Source organism: Oculina patagonica, chromosome 2 (genome assembly GCF_052425735.1).
Source record: "Oculina patagonica isolate OP01 chromosome 2, crgOcupat, whole genome shotgun sequence".
Lineage (NCBI taxonomy): Eukaryota > Metazoa > Cnidaria > Anthozoa > Scleractinia > Oculinidae > Oculina > Oculina patagonica.
The window spans coordinates 265,243-286,057 of NC_135759.1; the positions used below are offsets into that span (position 1 = coordinate 265,243).

The window sequence follows — 20,815 nt, forward strand, 5'->3', positions numbered from 1 at the left end:
TCACCTCGGTTAGCCTACTATGTACTTCGGTTAGCCTGTTTACGGATAGCTCTTTATTAGTAAGGGTAACACAATATATTTTATGCGTTCCGGGTTTTAGTATTCCGCGGTCCCGGTTTAGTACTAGCTGTTATTCCCAAAGGACGGGCACCCTTTGGTCATTTGTGAGCAATCCCTAAGAGCCAAGTAAACAAACTTTTGCAGACATGAATCTCGCCAGTTCTTGATCTCTCGGTCGAGAAAGAAAAAGAAGAATTGAATGAATAATCGGACATATATAGTACTATATAGTAATATATCTGAGAGTAACGTTACTTCACCCATTAAAAAGTTCTCCCTGAAGAGTAGTAAAATCACAAGTCGGTGAAACAAGTACTCCTAGGTACTGTTTGCTCAGATTTATCAATTTTCAGCAAATCTTAAAATTCGCTATTCTGGCATTTATTTTTTTTCGCTTGGAGGTCCTTGGAAGATGATTTTCGACAGGAAGACATCGTATTAAGACGAAAACAGATTAGCATGGGCAGCGCCTTAGATAATCTGTGTAATAAAGTTGAATTGACCAAGTTTCTGTAGTCAGCTGTGTAGTTTTCTGTCGGCACAAAACTTATTGATCTCCGGTTAAACTTCATGCTCGTTCGTGCGAAACGTCATTTCAAACTTTGATTGATCCATTTTTTACACCCCATAAGAAGACTCCACCGTTTTCACGTGTGACACCTCCCACCCCCACCACAGGCACTTGACCTTTGTACACGGCCCCACAAGCTTTTAGCTTTAAACTTTTTTACCGTGTTTAAATAAAGTTGTTATTATTATTATTATTATTATTATTATTATTATTATTATTATTATTATTATTATTATTATTATTATTATTATTATTACCCGCCACAAAATCGTTTAAATCGCAGGATAGTCAGGTCGTCATTTCTCTCACGCCAAATCTTTAGTGGTTTCCGACTTCCGCTATTTTGACTTTCAGATTTCCATGTTCCGCCTTCCTCAAGTTTACAATTGTAACTACTGCTCAAGCTCAAGTGGAAGTAAAAATCTAATCAGAACTTGTGGTGTTTATTTTAAGGTTGTTGGCTACAGTTTCCAGCACTATCCAAGACTTGGATTATATGGGTCATTATAACCACACTTTATCTGTTGATGCTACAATCATGGTGTCAAACAAATGACCCATGACGTTTTTGTGACACAATAGGTTACCACAGCAACAACATAACCTTGTAAATAGACCCTGCTAATAACTCAAAACTGGGTTCGGTGAACTCTATACCGTAAAATTCCGGTTATAAGCCCTGGGCTTATACAACTTCCTAAGGGTTTTTGGGTGGGCTTATAAGCGGAGGGGCTTATATCCAGGAGGGCTTATAAGCGGAATAAAAAAAAAACGTTTCGAAACGGGCCACTGGGAGTGTTGATCGAGATACGTTTTGTAGGTTAAAACCGCATAAAAAAAACAACATTTAGCCCTGCTCAGTACCTCATCCGGCAGGGGGGAGGGGCTTATATCTGGGGGGAAGGACTTACAATCGGATGTATTTTTTTGTTTCCAGGTAGATGGGCCTAACACCGGGGAGCCTATAAGCGGGGAGGGGGGGGAGCTTATGTCAACACGACAAGGTGAAACTTTTCCGCAAAGTTTAAACAAAACCTGAACATGGGGTTCAGAGCCACCTTAAATTTTCCTATCTCATGCTGTTGATTACAATCCAATAATAAAAAAAGTGGGTCACGGAACTCGTTTTTGAGTTATAGGCACTTAAAGCTAAAACTAAGGGTGTTTTTAACATGTTATACCGTTGCTATAGGAACTTTTAATGACAAGAAAATAATCACAATTTGTTCACCAATGATTTGGCATCTGTTTAATACCATAATTGTTGCGTCAAATGAGAGTGAGTCGAAATATTGATCCTTCAAAGTTGAGGTGCTAAAAACGGCAGGAAACTATTTGGAGTCACCTGAAGCTTCAGAGATCTTATATCAAGGAATATCCAATGTGTAAAAGCGACCTCTGTTATGACATCTCGTTATATTTTCAAAGCAATTTGAACACAACAAACTTTATTTTTTGAATAACTTTGATTAATTAGTATGGACTTAGCAGGTCGTTTTTCTCGATTAACGCTTGAATTATGATGTATTAGAACGATTTTCATCGAGTAACGTAAAACAAAAACCAATGTAATCACGCTGGCCAATGAAAAGAGATACAAAAAATCCAGTTACCCGTTTACAACTCGAAGCAATTACACGAACTGGCACGAAGCGCGGAAAAGCGTGAGAACGAATCACGATTGTTTTGGGTTTCACTTCTAACTGGCCGAGAAAATTAGCGCGTGATTTTTTAAACCAATCACAGAGCGTGAAGCAAAACACAAATAATCGGCCGGATTTTAATCAATACCGGTAGGCCATTTCAAAGTTACCCTTTGCCTCTGTTTCAAAACGAGTCTACGTGCGAAACCATTCATATGTTTTTATCTGCACACTTTGAGTCAACTTTTTTATGCTGTAACAATAATAATATAAGATAAATTGATTTATGCGTATTTAAAGGTCAAATGCAACGAAATTTGATCAAATTTTATTTAAGACTCATTTTGACTTTAAATGAAAGGAAATACTGTGAATAATCATAATCTGAAGTTTTAAACGATTTGGTTAAAACGTCGCTGAGATATTCGGCGTTAAAGATAGCCCTTTATCTTCGCTTCACAAACGGAACGGTTCGGAAAAGCTTCGGAAAATTATCGGAAATGGATTTTGTGACGTCACATGTGGCGAGCTTCGACGCGCGAAGATGCAGCAAAGTGCTGTTGGCTCTACCAGGTCTGCTGCACGTTTTGGCATTTAAAATCCCGATAAAGCTGGATGACCATTCGAAATATCTTCTTAAAGACGAGGAGCGATGCAAGGAATGGTTGAGATCGACGAGAAAGAGAGGATGTTTATGCCAAATGCACGCTGGCTTTTCTCAGCAAAACATGGTATCATCCGACATGTTTTTCTCAGAAAGCTTCCAGCAGAATCTTGCCCTTTGGTCCTATTTCCAGCCCTAGGAACTTCGAATGAGACCTGGCGCTTCTCCTCTTATTACCAACTTGGAAAGAAAGCCGTTAATCCAGGACTATGCGAAATCGTGTGAGACGAAATGCAGAATTCGAAGGTAAAGTCGCTAATAAACTTAACCCATTGTCTGGGAACCCCAAAGTTGTACTTTCTTGTATTATATTGAACTTAGATTCAGACACTACTAACTTTCTGACCCTAGTCGCTTCATAAACTTCTACCAAAACTATAACTTTACTGTTTGCGTGAAATATTGTGAATCGCGAGGCTGGTATTAAAAATATATTTTTTATTACAGGAAGGAACTTTTGCATGAATTTACTATAAAGTTACAAAAAAATGTTTATGTTTCTTTTAACTTAAAAATGATATTCCCTATATTGCTTCGATCGTCTAAAAAGCTAAATCATACATGCAGTCATTGAAGGAAAATAATGCTTTTAATTTACAATATTGTGTACAATGAAACACTCCTTTCATTGTACACTCGTTTTGTTTATATTTCATCATGAAATTATTATGAATGCTAAATATAACAACGAAAATACCCCCGACTAAACATTGCTGGTGCCCAAGAAAAGGTTTATATTTTTCTTGTAAACTACATGTATGTGATGAGTTTGTTCACTTGTAAAGGCCAATTTACCTGATTCATTTATTGTTCAGATCTGCATTAACCCCATTTCAGTCCAGTACAATGACTGTTGCATAGCATAGCACTCATTAAGCTGCAAATCAGGCTTCATTGTGGCCAATAAATTGGAATGTGCAACTGAATGGTAATTTAGTTTTAGTTCAAGCTATTTATGAGAAATCTAATGCATAAACTCGACCAGATCAGCTAACTTTTTTTGTCTAGCACTTTTGTCATGATTGTGAACTACTGGCTCAGGAGAATCTACAACCAGATTGTAGGTGTGTCATGACAATTTATTTCTGAAATTAACTCTTCATAATTTTGTCTGCCCCAAATCTGTTGACCTTTTACAAATTCCTCAGTAACAGCTTTAGGCATACTCCCTTTCAAAATTTATATGGGTATTTTAGGTGCCCAAGACCCCCCTCCCCACTTGCTGGGGGTACTCCCATACTCCCATAGACTTTCCAAAAGTTGTTCGCTTCTCGTTTCCGGTTTGGTGGTAGTAGACCCCGGTGCGAACCGGGTGCGGAGCTCTTGCACTCCACTCTCGAGCTCTCGGGCTTAGCGCTCTGTGAGCTCGACTTGAAAGCAAGCCTTATACTCCCATATATGAGCTTGATAGGAAAATGCATACATGTGTGCTGCTGTGTTTTTTTCAAGCAGATGAGTTTAAGATGGAATAGTGATACAATAGTTTGGGGTAGGGTAGGGATTTTCAGTGTATAGGCTAGCATACTATGATAGCATACAGCAAAATAAGCTGAAAATGGTCTGGGATAGGGTACGGTTACAGAGTCCCAGCAGCACACCCCTACTCAAAAATATAAAGAGTACTTCCCCCCTTTCCTCGAGGCGAAAGAGTATTATTGCCATTCTGAAATAGGGTATTTTTAAGTTTATCAATTTCTTTGTAAACTTGGAAATAGTTTTTTGAAGCACCTACTGTTTGTATTCATGCTGTTTGTATTCATCCCTTGGTCTGAGATAAGGTGATATTAAAATTACAAGCAGTGCATGCAGAGGCTATAATGTCTCCTTTGGGGGTGTTGGAAAATCACTGCACTTAGTTTGATTGTCATCCAGCTGCTTATCATTTAGCTTGTTTTTGAGCTATAAGCACTTAAAGTGAAAATGAAGGGTAATTTTTGATAGATTTTACTGTTGCTATGGTTACCAGTGACAAACTAAAAATGACCACAACTTGTTCGGCAATGATGGTACATTCGTTTGATAAAATAATTGCAGCATTAACTGACAAATAATTAGTACTGACCCATCATAGTAATAGCCTGGAAAGAACTGGAAACTGTTATCAGCTTCTTACACATGTACATGCATTCAGTGAACTTTCTGCATCCATTTTTTAACATTGTCTTTCGACATTGCCTTAAAATGTGCTGTTTTAAGTGACCGATACTGGTGTTTGTTTCATGCAAATGAGCGCACAAAATCGGAAGGTCATGCTAGTAGGCTGTGATTGCTTGATTTGGATCTGTGTTGTTTGTACATGTTTACCATGTCCAAAGATGGATGTTGACAAAGGGGCTATGCATTGATGTCCGACCCCATCCAACCATAACAAAAGAACATATTACCCGTTATTAGTACTAATAAATGTACAAAACAAAGAAGCTGACATAAAATGACAAAATGCATGAACAACTTTATATAAAAATAAATAAATACTGAACCTTTATTTAGACATGGAGAGGATTAAAGCTAGAAGCTTGTGGGGCAGTGTATTCCTAATCGAAATGGAATTTGGAAGTGTTGATTTTTGTGGAGGGGAAAAACTGGAGAACCCAGAGAAGAACCCTCAGAGCAAGGCCGAGAACAAACAACAAACTCGACCCACATATGATGCCACATCAGGGAATCGAACTCGGGCCAATTGGTGGGAGGCAAGGACTCTCACCACTGCGCCATCCCTGCTTCCTAGCATATTTTATAATAATGCACCATTGACAAAATCTCATGATTGTACATACAAGGATGTGTAAGCAATGACATTGAAACACAAAACTAGGTGTAAATTGTTCCCTGCTATATGTCCCAGTGTCAGGTCCTGTGCCAGCACACAAGTTAGATCTTATAACCTGGGTCTTAAGAAATGCAAGTTGCCATAAATAACTTTTGAAATTGTTATCTTCAACATTCACCCCATCTACTTAAGATAATTCCCTTTTCAGAGAATTATCAGTAAAATCAACTGAAAAATATAAGGGCCAGATTTACATAGATGAATAAGTTAAAGGATAAAATAATCACCTAGGTTAATAATTCGGCAAATAAAGAAAATTATTAATACCAGGCATAATTCTGATTGAAGCTAAAAGGCCACACAGTCACGGTATTTAATGTCATTCTTTAAAAATAAGTTATTTGGCTGAGGGGAATGAGTTTAAATCTTCTTAAGGTTTTATTGATTCTTCAAGCTGTGTTATTTTAGACACACTCAGCTCGGGCAAATTGCCACAGTGTACAAATAATTCCACATTGCAATCCTTTTGAACAAAAGCAAGACAGTACTTCAACTTAAGATTAAACTATTTATTTATTTAAAATTATTTGAAAGCCGTTTCCATTATATTTTTTAGGCTCACCAATATATCTGGCCATATTCCTTCGTTGTTGGTGCATGTAGATGTTGCCGGATTTTAACGCCATCTTGTTCACTCGCGGAGTCGGAATTTTAAAATCACTCGAGAAATCGATTTATTCCTTGCCAGATGCCGTTAGTTCGAACTTATATGGCTGTATTTAGACTTTTAGAAGGCTTGAATCAAAGTCTTCATCGGTTTCAACTAACGGCTGTTCCAGAAACTCTGGAAATCCATCGAACAAACCCAAGGATTTGCAAGGATCGCTCAAAACACGTGAAAACTTGCTCGCCACACCTGACGTCACAAATACTTCTATTCGATTCCATTCCACGCGCGGCCAGTTTTGGTTCGTTTTCGTGAAGTCTTCGGAAATCGTCGGATTTTCATCTCCTAAGCGCCACAATCAGCCACAATTTGCACAAAAACCATTTCTGAGAGTTTATTATCATTAGTACCTTCATAAACGACAGATTTGCGGACAAAAGAAAAAATTTCCAATTTCGTTGCATTTGACCTTTAAAAGTATTTTGAGGGCGAGGCCATTTGTAGGAATAAGTTTCATGCATGCTCTTAACTAATTCCTATTTGACTTTTTCCTTATTCTCTTTTTTCTAAGACAGCCTTAGTGCAATTAGGTGTAAGTCCTTCGGTTGTTAAATGACAGTACAGATCTCTTTACATACCGCTAAAGCGAGCGGACGCTACAATATGGGGCTTACATAAAATGAAACATTATATCTTTCTTTAAAGAGCTATATATGGGCTTACATTTGTGAGGGCTTGTTATCGAAAAAAATTCTTGCGTCTGAAAATTTTCGTGTGGGTTGAGTGAGAACTAGTGAGCTATTTGCTGAATTTAACGGTATTTAAGAAATTGTTTCACGCAATTATTATATTTTGTTTTGTCACTAATTTTTACCGTACGTATCTTTATGCACTCATAAACGCATTTATGTGTTGTTGACGGTCGCGAACAGTGGTAGTTTAAAGGGACTATGTCACTGCTGAGTTAAGTTTATTATATAAAGTTTTGCTAAATACTTGCTATGAAACTTAATGTTGTCAGAAAAATTACTTATATTGATCTAAATGACAACCAGTGCAACCAAATGTGTCTCCCGGGCGTTGTTATTTAACGTTACAAGCAAACGAAAGTAACTGTGAAAACTGGTCACTGGCAGCCCAACAACATTTCAAAAACCTATATCGCAATCCGTTTCAATCTTATTCACTTTTGGCCATCCGTACCTTCTTTTGTATTTGCTGTGTTATTGAAATGTTCCTTCACTGTTTTTAGCGGTTATTTTTATTATTCACCAAATTTGATTGTCTTTTTCCATGCCTAAATTTGGCTTACATTCGTGACATAGTCCCTTTAATTAGTTTTTCTGAATTGTTAACTGTCCCTGCAGAACACAGAAAGGGAAAAAGTTGTTACAATATTTACAATAACTTTGGTGATTGTTAATAAACATCAATTAAAATTGAAACTTACAACAGTGTGACACCACTGAATCATATCACAAAGTTAATTTTGTTTTTCTTTGCTGTATAAATTATAAATGAATTTTGGAATGTTTTTGGAATTAGCCAACTACCAGCATTTTTTACGAGACCTTCGGAAATGAAATTTTACATTTAATTTATGTTTTATATAGTTCCATGAATAATTTCCAGTTCTTTTCATCTTTTCTGGCCGTGATTTTAAGGCTTTCTTGGACAGGCGTGTCGGCATCGGGTAGGTTTCTGTGCTACATTTCTTTATAACGTTGTGTTTATAAATTTCTGATGCAAAAATGCGTTAATTGACGTTTGATTTTCTCTTACTAAAGATATTAAAATTTGTCCTTTAAAGAAATAACGTCCACTTTTTTATTATGGATAAACACTATCTCAAAATCTGTTAGGGTGTTCCATCACTAATATCACAAGTCACAATTTCGAGTACTTTCTGCTTGTAAAACTCATTTATAATTGACGACCTTTAACGAAAGAACTAAGCTAAAGTAACTAAACCCTGAAGTCTTGATCTTCACGTTTGTGATTTCCGACATATTGTTCTGCTAAGTTAGTTATAAAAGGACTCAACTGAGATTAAAACACCAAACTTCTATCTCGAACGATATTGTTTCAGGAAATCTTGAAAGCATGTCGTTTCCCCACTATTTTACCAGACGCTCTTCTAAATTGCCGTTCCTTGAATTTTAGCAAAAGCGCCAAATTGAAAATTACCAGAAAATTACGACGTTAAATTTATGACATTTTTTACATGTAAGATAGATAGATAAATAGATAGATAAATCGTTTATTAAAATCACAATTTGCAGCCACAAGCTGAATTACTTGTGTTATTTACATATGAAAGTTCAAAGTTATAACAATTCCTAACTATATCATAAGCTATAAGAGAAAAAATACTATTACATAAAATACATAAAATCAAGTATTGCTGATTTTCACTGTCACGCAATCAAAAAATAAATTCGAAACCATTCAACTACAGAAGCTATGAATTTCAAATATTATAGATGATAAATAGATAAACAATTTCTCCAAGTTTCAGGTCTGTGCGGTGTACCGTTCGCGAGTTATTTTCCGAACCTTTCCACGCAAATTTATAAAGCTTAGTATGGAACCGCCATCACTGTGTCCTGCTGAGGGACACAGTAATGGCCGCCGTGATGTCAGAGAAACCATCTGGAACTCAATTCTGTTTACAACAGCGGTCATCCTTGGCTTAAGAGCTAGTACACTTTCACATAAACACCACTTATTATATCTGAAATGTTCATTCTGCACAAAGTGGAAAGGAAAGGCCTTTTTTCAAACAAAACAGCTTTGTCACGGCACTCAGCTTGATGTCACATACGACGGAGAACTCAAATATTCAAAATGCTCTGTTTTAAAAACGAATGACACTATCGATCTGGAAATTTGCAAAAATATATATTTTTAGTTTATCTTTCGCCTAATGACAACGAAAATTTAGCAGGCCTAGTGAATTTTGATTTCAAAATTTTATGACGTAACATGAAAACCAAGAATAAAAATCTATGACGATTTTTTAAAGTAATTCATGAAATCATTGTTTATCTCTAGGTAAATTAACCATTGTGGAAAAACTTCGCTTTATATAAATGTTATTTCGACTAACTGATTACAAAGAAGTATGCTCAATTATTTATTTATTGTCGTATTTTTTTCATTTAGTCATACATCACAGTTTAATTTGTTGGTATTCACTTGTCGAGACAAAATCTGGATAGCAAATCCCAGTAAAGAAATGAAACTAAAGCTACTTGAAAAAATTAAAACTGTTTCAAGAAATCTTTAATATCACTTCTTTCGTTGTTTGTAATATAGAGACATGCATAGCGAAGACAATCGAAAAGCCAATTACAAACAAGGCTCTAATAAATCACGTGATCAGAACCCCGAAGGCGGCGTCAGCGAAAGTTTGTGAGTTACACTGCTTTATGGAATCCGAGTGTGAATCATACAACTTTGGTCCAAAGGAAGGAGGTGGGTACGTGTGTGAGCTGAGTGACTCTGATTCTATCAGAGATCCGCTGGATTGGATTACAAAACAAGGATTTGTTTACGCGGAAACCAAGGTGTGATATGCAGCTTTGTTATGTCAAGACTTTGAGACAAACATTTGAAATGTTGCAAGATGTTGAGGACAATGTTTGTCTCGGAACTTGTCCGAGACAATTTGAATTGTTGTGTTTAGGGTCGCACTTGGACACACAAAATTACCCGTCACTTGATACTGTGTTAATTTCGCAGCAAAAATAACATTCAAAAGGGAGAGACAAACCGGTCGCATTGAATCAAATCAACGCAATTTTTTTTTTCTACCTTCTTAATGCGAGCGTTCGTAACGATGTCGAAGCTCATATAAAAGAAAGCGTGCCGCCGTATAAAGCGGAAAATTTGATGAGCAAATTGCTGTGCAACATGATTCGGACTGCGGCTACAGAACAGTTGCCCTAGCTATACCGATCTTTCCTTTCAATTGAATTATCTTGGCGAGGGCGCTTTTCCCAAATAACGGAAATATTCGGTGGAAAACCGCTTGAATTCGTATTCATCAGACTAGACAGTAAAATGTGAAGCGAACAATTTTTTAAGGATCACTGAACTGATTGACACTTTTGTCACAAGAAAAACAATTTTTGTTTGTTGTTCGTAAAAAGTCCTGCGTTGAGGCAGGACGACAGCTTCTTTGAAGATTTGTCTCCGTGGACAAGTTTTTGTCCGCGTAGGGACAAGTAGGTCGCACTTGGCGTGGTCAACTGATGACAGGAATCTGACAATTTTTTTGGTTATCAAAATAAACTTGTCCCGATTTTGTCCCAAGTGCGACCCGGGCCTTAGGTCAGAAAGTTTTCAGTCTGCGATAGCAGACGTTATTCCACCTCTTGTTTTCTGACACTGCCGAACAAGTCTGAAGCGGCATTTTTTTTTTAATTCAAGAAATTTTGACCATAATATTAGTCGCCTGTCATGAACACAACTTGGGAGAGGTGGAAGCGTTTTATGTTTATATTTATTATGCATAATTTGTGTTTTATTTCAACGAAAGAATCCATGCAGAGAACTTCAGTGTCCTGTTAATTCCCGCTGTCAATCAGACTTTGAACATGACACGCATCAGTGCGTGTGTGAAGCGGGATTCACTGGCAACAACTGTGAAGCAGGTTAGTCACAATTGTAACGTCTAGCAGACAAAGGTACTGGATTAATGGGAGGGGTTGGGGCGGGAAGATTGATCTCTTAATTTTTTAGCCGTTTTAGCTGTAAATGGGGCTATAGATTTTGACGTTTTGGCCTTCTTATATGATATGCTTTTTTAACGGGGTCAAGAGAAGTAAAAGAAGAATCTTGAGAGTAAAAAAGACAAGTTCAGTGGATTTGATAAAACGCGATAAATACCGCTTAACAGCAAAATAAGGTTCAGGTTTTGAATATTAGATCTGACGCAGTTTACAGATTTTTAAAGTTATATTTTAAATAGCTTAACATGTAAAAGGTGAGAGTTTCAGAAGATATTTGTAACCAAATGCTGATTTCTTCATTTTTACACATTTTTTTCTTTTTGTTTAATTTTTCGCAGATGTAGACGAATGCACGCAGGGAATTGATGAGTGTCACGTGAACGCCACGTGCAACAATACCGAAGGATCGTACAACTGCACGTGCAAGGATAGATTCACTGGAGATGGTTTCACGTGTCAAGGTCAGAACGCCAAATAACCATGTAATGGTCGCAAGGTTATAGAACGGCATAAACATAATTTTAACGGCTACTAATTCTAGCATTTTTTCTGAGCAAGATTTGGCGACTATTGAAATTAAAAAAATGAAAATGAAAATTGAGCGATTTGGTAAACAAAAAATGTTTTGAAAGTGATAAATGATCATCGCAGTGAATTTCCAATTTAAGCAATTGGAATAAAGAAGCCTGAAAAAGGCTTCTTTATTTCAATTGCTTAAATTGGAAATTCACTGCGATGATCATTTATCACTTTCATATACATCCGCAGTTCATATATGAATCATTTCATATACATTACATCAAAAAATGTTTTATAGTAAAAAAAGAACAAAGTCACTTGAAATTGAACGAACCTGATCAATGACAGGGACGAAAGTTAAACATGAGCGATAATTACGAGATACATTTCAAAGTATTTTTAAGTAACTTGACAATAACCTTCGTCATTATCGCCCAGCATTCTGACGTTGTCATATAGTTGTACAGGTCCACTATATTTAATTTTGTTTCCGGGAAGGGGGAAGGGAAGGAATTAAATTTGACCGATGCAAATTTTATCGACTACTACATTAAGTGATTTTCACCCAAGTCGATAAAACCTCTAAAATCAGTAACTGCAAACAATAGTAACCTAAGGTATATCAAATATGGGATGAAAATATAGCTGTGGCATAAAGGAGATCACTTTCATATGACGTCACGGTGGATATATTGCCGTTTTCTAATAATGAAATTTCTCTTTTTAGAGAAATGAGTTCTTCTGTTGTGCTAATAATCCCCATTGTTTAGGAACACAAAAGAAATTGAGTTCGGTTATCGAAGCTCAAGTTGTTATTATTTTTTCTGTAGAACGAAAACTTAACAAAAGCTGTGCCGAGCTACTTGAGTTTGGTTTCACATCCAGTGGCGTATTTAGCTATCTTAGCTCATGATTTTATTATTTTTTTCTGCAGAGGTGAAACTTAACAAAAGCTGTACGGAGCTACTCGAGCTTGGCATCAATTCAAGTGGCGTGTACACCATGATTCCAGATGGCGGCAAACCAATACAAGTGTTGTGTGACATGAAAACGGACGGTGGAGGTTGGACCGTTTTCCAAAGACGTTTAGACGGTTCTGTTGACTTTTATCTTGGATGGGAATCCTACAAAAACGGGTTTGGAGATCTGAACGGCGAGTTCTGGCTTGGAAACGACAATCTTCACCGTTTGACAGCTGCTGATGACGTCACGCTGAGAGTTGACCTAGAGGACTTTGATGGAGACATCAGATACGCTGAGTACACGACTTTTAAGGTGGCAGACGAGGAAGATAAGTACCGGCTTTTGATTGGAGGATACAGTGGCACAGCTGGTGACTCGATGACTACACGGCATAGGTAAAAGATTTACGTATTTCCAGTTTTCATCAAAATTACAAAATGGTGTTTGGTTGCTTGAAGAGCATCAGAAAACGAAACATTTTTTGCTACAGTGAAGGAATCATTCTGTCGAAACAACATCTTTGTAGTGTTGCACAATACTGATACGTTATCAATTTGTAATTCTCTTCTAGTGGTATGCAGTTTTCCACGAAAGATGAAGACAATGACCAAGACAAAGGCAACTGCGCCACAAAATTCAAAGGAGCCTGGTGGTACAAAGATTGTCATGACTCCAATCTCAACGGATTGTATCTCAGTGGATCACATTCCAGTTACGCCAATGGAGTTAACTGGCGTCATTTTAGAGGCCACAACTATTCACTAAAACGTACTGAGATGAAAGTTAAACCCAAAGTCTAAATACCTGCAACAAGGTTCATCCAACACTCCGAAAAGAGAACAATTTAACCCAACCATCACCAAATGGGCTCTGGTTGATTTCGTAACCAGAAAAGATACAATTAACAAAGAGCAAAACTGTCTTGAAGGCTTCAGTATAAGCTGCGGCTGAGTGACACTGCGTGATAAGTATGTAGTATGCATATACTGTAGTTAGTTGTGTTTTTATAACATCATTTTATATATGTTGCTATGGAGGCACCGGCGTGGCCGTGTGCCGGCCAGAGGCCTGGAATGAAGATACAGGCATGACACTCTAGGTACCAGTCCTCTACTATGGTTGTATTTTTAGCACGGAACTCCTTGGTTCAACTCCTGAATGTAAATAGACAACTGGGCAACCTATCACATTTGGAAGTTTTAACAAGGTTAATTATGTTCAATGTCATTTTCATTAATTCATTATTAGAGAACACTCTTAACGACTCGGCTGTTTGTAAATAATCGTTAACAAATTAAAAATCCTTTAATGGTGGTGTTGGTGGAGTTAAACAATAGAATTGGTGGGACAGAAATTTTGTGATCGTTTTCGCTAAGGACTAAGTTTTCAATGAAGCGCTTTTATCACTGAGTTAACTCAAACGCATTGATTGTATAAAACCAATGTTCAATATAATGATATCTGCAGTATAAAATTTATGCGATATTAAGAACATTGCATTATTACAGAGTAAATAGTTCAGCGATTTCGAATAGAATAAAAAAGATGTCTCAGTTGTGCAATACTATAGGCTGGTACTGTGATCCAAAAGTAAAGCGAATCCTGTCAAACCAGTTATACCAGCCAAGTTAAAAATAGAATGACAAACCTGTCAAACTGGTTTTACCAACAATGACAAAAAAAGAGCATGACGCCACCCACAGTTTAATTAAATCCGTCGCATTTTATTCATGAGATCAAAACAAAATCTTATCACGTCACCCAGTTAATGTATTCCTACCCACGCTAATGAGATTCCTGCCCCAAACACGGAGTAACTGGTCCCTACTATACTACTAACTGAAGCAAATTTGAGTTTTGCATATAATACACATCTTAGTGAACCGGGCATAGCCGGTCTGTATGGAAGAATCTTGACCTCGGACTTGAGTACAGACGTCACTGCGTTTGAGTCGGACTGTACTCACGACCTCGTCCAAGATTCGCCCGTAGAGACTTCGTGCTCCGCTAAGGCCATCCCAATAAAATGTTTCGTTTCCCATCGCCTTCGTGCTCCGTTAACAACAGCTAAACAGTACCGTATTTTCTCAATTAAACGCCTCCAGCGTTTATTTCAAACTTGGCCTGGTGGACCCGGCGTTTATTTGAAGCCGGCGTTTAATCGGGGCCCAGCGTTTATAAACGAAGTAAAACTTTCTGTTATTTTTCAAAGCGGAACAATTTTTCCCTTCTTTCCGCCCCAACAAACTGCACCTGGGTCTCCAAGGATCATTGTTACCAAGAGTTACAGTATTGCATACGGCACGTTGCAACCAAGATTTGTGACAAACAGAACCAAAACAATATACTAACAACATGGAAACAAGTACATGTTACGGATATAAAGTATAAAGTTCATAAACGGCAACGCCGTGACCTCGATCAAACGCCCCCGGTGTTTTTATAATTATCAGTTTTGACCCGGCGTTTAAACGAGGCCGGCGTTTACCGTAATGATTCAATTTAGCGCCCTCCTTCCAATAAGCGCCCCCTTCCGAATAAACGCCCCCATTCGAATGTGTTTTTGTCAATAAGCGCCCCTATTCCAATAAGCGCCCCCATTCTAGTAAGCGCCCCCATTCTTATAAGTGTACCTATTCTAATACGCGCCTCCTATTGTGGATAACTGCCCCTACTGAAGTCATTGACGTCATATATATACTGCGAAAACGAACAATTCTTTTAAAAGTAAGTGAACTTTCAACAATTTGCTACTGTTACAGTTTCTGTCATTGTTAGTTATCTTAATATTTATTAAAGTTTTGTTCCCGAATAAGCGCCCTGTCTCGAATAAGCGCCCTCCCTTGAGGTGCCAAAAGTAAATAAGCGCCCCGGGCGCTAAATCGAATCATTACGGTAATCGGGGTCCGGCGTTTAATCGAGAAAATATGGTGCACCTTTTATGCTCAGTTAACGGTCATGACTTTTGCATTGACGTAGCAATAGGAGTAGAAGGGATAAAGCATAAAGTAATATCACCCTTACCCTCTTTTAAGCACATTTGAATCTTTCGTTGTTATGCTCTGCTGTTTGGACAGCATTCTTCTTTTGATCTTAGAAACGTTTGATTTAAATTCAGGTTGTTATAGGTTGTTTATTGTCATTTGAATGGTTAACGTAAGTATAGAAAAGAATTTATCTTAAGTCACACAGAAATCTTAACATGACATGTTTAATTACACAAGTGAAAAATGCGAAACTAGCCCATTTGCAAGTAACACCATCCTTCACCGTGCCTTGAGGCTTGAGGAATACCTGTAAGGTATTTGTGATCAGGTATTTGAAGTGAGTGACTTTCATAACGTAGCCAAATAAACAAAGCTGAAATTATTTATTTGTAATAGCTGGTAATGTTGCAGTTGTATAGTTTCTGTCATTCCAGGTTACCGTTCACAAGAACTTTACTTTTTCATCTCAAACTCTCTATCTCAACGCAGGAGTTAAGCTGGAATATTCTAGACTCTTAAAATCACTCAAAACTGCATTTTTCTCATTCAAACTCGCGAATGTTTCAAACAAATAGAAAAAAAATGAGATATAACATTTGTTTGCCGCAAACGAAGCTCAAAAGTCCCTCCTCAAGGTGTAAAGATAAACATAACTGTTTCAATACAAAAAACAGACTATATGTCACATTTGTTATATACTTACAATAACTTTGGCAACATTTAACTTAGGAACGTGGGGCACCGTCGAATCATATCGCAAAGTGGATTTTGTTTTTCTTTGCTGTATAAATTCTTAATGACTTTTGAGAGTTTTTCAAAATTAGCTTCTAGCATATTTAACGAGATCATAAGAAAAGAACGTTTGCGTTCAGTTTATGATCTTTTACAGTTCCATGAATTATTTCCAGTTTTTTACATCTTTTCTGGCCGTGATTTTAAGGCTTTCTTGGACAAGCGTGTCGGCATCGGGTAGGTTTCTGTCATCTTTTCTTTGTAACGTTGTGTTTAAATTCATGATGTAAAACAATGTAACTTGATGTGTATATAGACTGCTAATACGTTCCTTCCATGAATATTGAAATTTGCCCTTAATGAAATAACTTTTCTGAAGATTAACATTATTTCGAGCTCTGTTAAGGATGTTTCATAACTTATCCTACAAATACAAACACTTTCTGCTTGTTAAATTAATTAATTATTAATAACCTTACACGAAATAACTAAGCCAAAGTAGCTTAACACTGAAGTCTTGATCTTAGATTTTTGTGCTTTCTGGCAAATTTGTTCTGCTAAGACGGTAAAACACCCTTGCCGGATGGTAGCAGAAACTCCCGTCCGTTAACAAGTCAAAAAAGAAAAAAAACTCAACTTGTCTTGATCAATATTGTTTATTGTTTTTATACTGTCGTATACTCCAAAACATAACTTCGAGGCACATTTTGGCGATATTTTAAAGAATTTTCATGAAATCAATGTTGTCCATTTAATAGAAGATTTTCGCTTTTTTTTATATTTTGTTTCGCCATTTCTAAAAGTTTAAGATGTTGATTTTTGCTTTTGTCGGCAAAATCTACATGGCCAAAACTTAGTTGAGGTTTCGGGGACTTTCTGTTTTTCGTTGTCATAGCAATACGGACTCCATTCATTTCTGTAAAGTGAATGATGTCATGATGTAAGTTTCCCATCCAAGCAAAGATTGAGAACTTAAAAAGCTACTTGAAAATTAAGTTAGGTATGGTCTCCAAAAACTGTCATACCTTTTGTTCTTTGTAATATAGAGCAATGCATAGCGAAGACAATCGGGAAGCCAACTACAAACAAGGCTCTTATAAATCACGTGATCAGAAACCCGAGAGCGACGTCTGCAAAAGTTTGTGAGTTACACTGCTTTATGGAATCCGAGTGTGAATCATACAACTTTGGTCCAAAGGAAGGTGGTGGGTACGTGTGTGAGCTGAGTGACTCTGATTCTATCAGAGATCCACTGGACTGGATTACAAAACAAGGATTTGTTTACGCAGAAACCAAGGTATGATATGCAGCTTTGTTATGTTAGGACGATGTTTGGTCAAAAAATCTTAAGACTGCAAAAACAAGTCTTTGTAATGCCAAGACTTTATCAATTTGCCTTTGTCTTTGTAATGCCAAGACTTTATCAATTTGCCTTAGTTGTTATGACATTAACACTGCTTGGAAGAGGTAGAAGCGTTTTTATTTTTATATTTATTGTGTATTTTTTGCGCAACCTTGTTTTTCCTTTTTCATTTGAACGAAAGAATCCATGCAGAGAGTTTCAGTGTCCTGTTAATTTCCGCTGTCAATCAGACTTTGAACATGACACGCATCAGTGCGTGTGTGAAGCAGGATTCACTGGTAACAACTGTGAAGCAGGTTAGTTAAAAGTGGTTTAACATATTATAAAATACAGTTATTCTGAATGTTGTTTCTTTATTTTACAAATTGTTTCTTTTTGTTTAATTTTTAACAGATGTAGACGAATGCACGCAAGGTATTGACGAGTGTCACGTGAACGCCACGTGCAACAATACCCAAGGATCGTACAACTGCACGTGCAAGGATGGATTCAATGGAGATGGTTTCACGTGTCAAGGTAAGAACGCCGTGTAATTAAGTTACAGTTGGAAGGTTGAAAGTACGACATAATCATGATAGAAAAATAGTTATATAAATATGGGAAGAAAGTGTAGCTGACGCACTCACATGAAGTCAAGGTTCACATTTTGGTATTCTATATTAAAGAAATTTTTCTCCTTAGGGAAATGAGGTATTTTGTTCTGCAAATAATTAACAAACACACAAACAAATTGTGTTTATAGGCTATTTCAGTTCATGATTTTTTTTTGTAGCGGTGAAACTTAACAAAAGCTGTGCTGAGCTGCTCGAGCTTGGTATCAATTCTAGCGGTGTGTACACCATGATTCCAGATGGTGGCAAACCAATACAAGTGTTGTGTGACATGACCACGGACGGTGGAGGTTGGACCGTTTTCCAAAGACGTTTGGACGGTTCTGTTGACTTTTATCTTGGATGGGAATCCTACAAAAACGGGTTTGGAGATCTGAACGGCGAGTTCTGGCTTGGAAACGAAAATCTTCACAATTTGACAGCCACTGATGACGTCATGCTGAGAGTTGACCTGGAAGACTTTGATGGCGACATAAGATACGCTGAGTACACGACTTTTAAGGTGGCAGACGAGGGAGATAAGTACCGGCTTTTGATTGGAGGATACAGTGGCACGGCTGGTGACTCGATGGCATTCCAAAAGTAAGAGAAATATTTAAAAGCGGGTTACGTATAGCCTGCATCGCAGACGAACTAAATCCCGCTAGAGTCCGCGGGATTTAGTTCGTCTGCGACGCAGACTATTTACGTATTGCTTGTTTTCATTGAAAAAAACATTGGTTGCTTAAACAGCATCAGAAAACAAAAAATGTATGGTATAGCGCAAACAAAAAAAACATTTTGTCCAAATTACAGCTTTGTAATGTTGCACAACACTGTTATGTTATCAATTTGTAATTCTCTTCTAGTGGTATGCAGTTTTCCACGAAAGATGACGACAATGACCAATACAGTGGCGACTGTGCTCAGACGTATAAAGGAGCCTGGTGGTACATGAAGTGTCACAACTCCAATCTCAACGGACTGTATCTCAGTGGACCACATTCTTCTCAAGCCGAGGGAGTCAACTGGCTGTCGTTTAGAGGTTTCGGCTATTCCCTTAAACGTACTGAGATGAAAGTTAAACCCAAAGTCTAAATCTCTGGAACCAGGGTCATTCAACATTCCGACAAAAGAACAACTTAACCCAAGCCGAGCATCAACAAAAGGGCTTTTATTGATTTCGTAGCCAATACAGACACAAATAACATCTATCAGAACCAAACGTTCTTGATGGCTTCAGTTGCATTATTTACAACAATATTTAATATTAATTATTGCTATGGGAGGCCCCATGACCGATTGCCGGCCTGTGGCCTGGAATGCGTATGCCCAGACGCCCTGAGTTTCAGTCCTTAACTATAGTTGGATTTGTAGCACGACACTTCACAGTACAAATACTCGGTCATACTGAAATGTAAATAGATAGCTGGTCAACATATCAACAGCTGGGAAAGGTTATGTTCAATTTCCATTCTTATTGACATTTAGCAAAGATAAATCTTTAAGGTTACAATCACGGGCTATATTAAACTGTACAACTATACGATAGCGTGTCCATGACACGACAATTAAATAAGTTGTAAAATGGTATGGGACTTTGAAATTTTTTGTATGTAAAGAGCCATGTAACCCATGTTTATTATATAGACGCGAGTGTTTTACTAAAAACGAAACGAAAACGAAATCCGGGACCTTAGCGGCATTTTCTATATATCCTCACTAGTGACGATATCGATGACGTCATTTTCGGCCTCTACTCGGCTGTTTTGTTCAACTTTTACTCAACCCGTGATTTTTGTCTATATTGAAGATACGGATTTTATTTTCTTGTGTTAAAAACAATATTGACTCATTCGCTGCGCTCATTTTTAAAACACCGTTATTCGTTGGTTTGTATCAGAATCTCATTCGTTCGATTTCTGATACTTCACCAACTCATGTGTAAATACCGTACGTACGCACTTTCCTTGAGAATTCTATTTTTACCACTCAAAAATATAGTTTAATTTTTGCACTGCCGTGTAATATCTTCTGTATATGTGCACCTGTATATCGAGTGACAGCGCGGTAGCAGATCCAAGTCAGGGGCCTGGGGTAGAAGGGAGCGCTGGGCCCCCACTTTTTTCGTTCAATAATTAGACACGAAGGACAAAAAACAGATGTTAGTCAGGTGCTTTTTCAATTCGGGTCCCTGCTATTTTTATAATCCCTGTTCTATCTGGTGTGCAAGTTTGATGCCCACTGATTTCGATACAAAGCGTTAAAAAGTTAATTTCCGGCACACAATAGCGCCCGTCCTAAGGCAGCTACACTGGCTCCCAATAAGTCAGCGCAGTAACTACAAGATACTACTTTTAACCTACAAAGCGCTAAACGGCCAGGCCCCTAGTTACATTACTGAGATGCTAGAGCCTTGTGTACCAACTAGGAATCTACGATCCTCCTCTAAAAACTTACTTAGTGTGAATTTAGTAAGCTATGGTCATAGGTGCTTCTCTTTTGTAGCACTTAGCCTATGAAACTCTCTTCCGAACTATATAAGAGAGA

The 20,815-nt window shown here is 37.5% G+C and overlaps 2 protein-coding genes across 3 annotated transcripts; both read left to right on the forward strand.

Moving 5' to 3' along the window:
- Positions 1-2,575: 2,575 nt before the first annotated feature.
- Positions 2,576-15,015, forward strand: LOC144642451 (microfibril-associated glycoprotein 4-like). The gene is made up of 6 exons (XM_078501407.1): positions 2,576-3,184; positions 9,694-9,944; positions 10,919-11,033; positions 11,450-11,572; positions 12,565-12,988; positions 13,165-15,015. Exons 1-6 carry the CDS (start codon positions 3,148-3,150, stop codon positions 13,391-13,393), a joined length of 1,179 nt encoding a protein of 392 aa, XP_078357533.1. The 5' UTR covers positions 2,576-3,147; the 3' UTR covers positions 13,394-15,015.
- On the forward strand, positions 8,006-20,726 carry LOC144642449 (microfibril-associated glycoprotein 4-like). 2 transcript variants are annotated; one of them, XM_078501406.1, is made up of 6 exons: positions 8,006-8,068; positions 17,359-17,609; positions 17,857-17,971; positions 18,069-18,191; positions 18,448-18,868; positions 19,135-20,726. In XM_078501406.1, exons 2-6 carry the CDS (start codon positions 17,472-17,474, stop codon positions 19,361-19,363), a joined length of 1,026 nt encoding a protein of 341 aa, XP_078357532.1. In that variant the 5' UTR covers positions 8,006-8,068; positions 17,359-17,471; the 3' UTR covers positions 19,364-20,726. The 2 variants fall into 2 exon arrangements, with proteins under 2 accessions (XP_078357532.1, XP_078357531.1); XM_078501405.1 differs by lacking the exon at positions 8,006-8,068 and adding an exon at positions 15,740-16,549.
- The last annotated feature ends 89 nt before the right edge of the window (positions 20,727-20,815 follow it).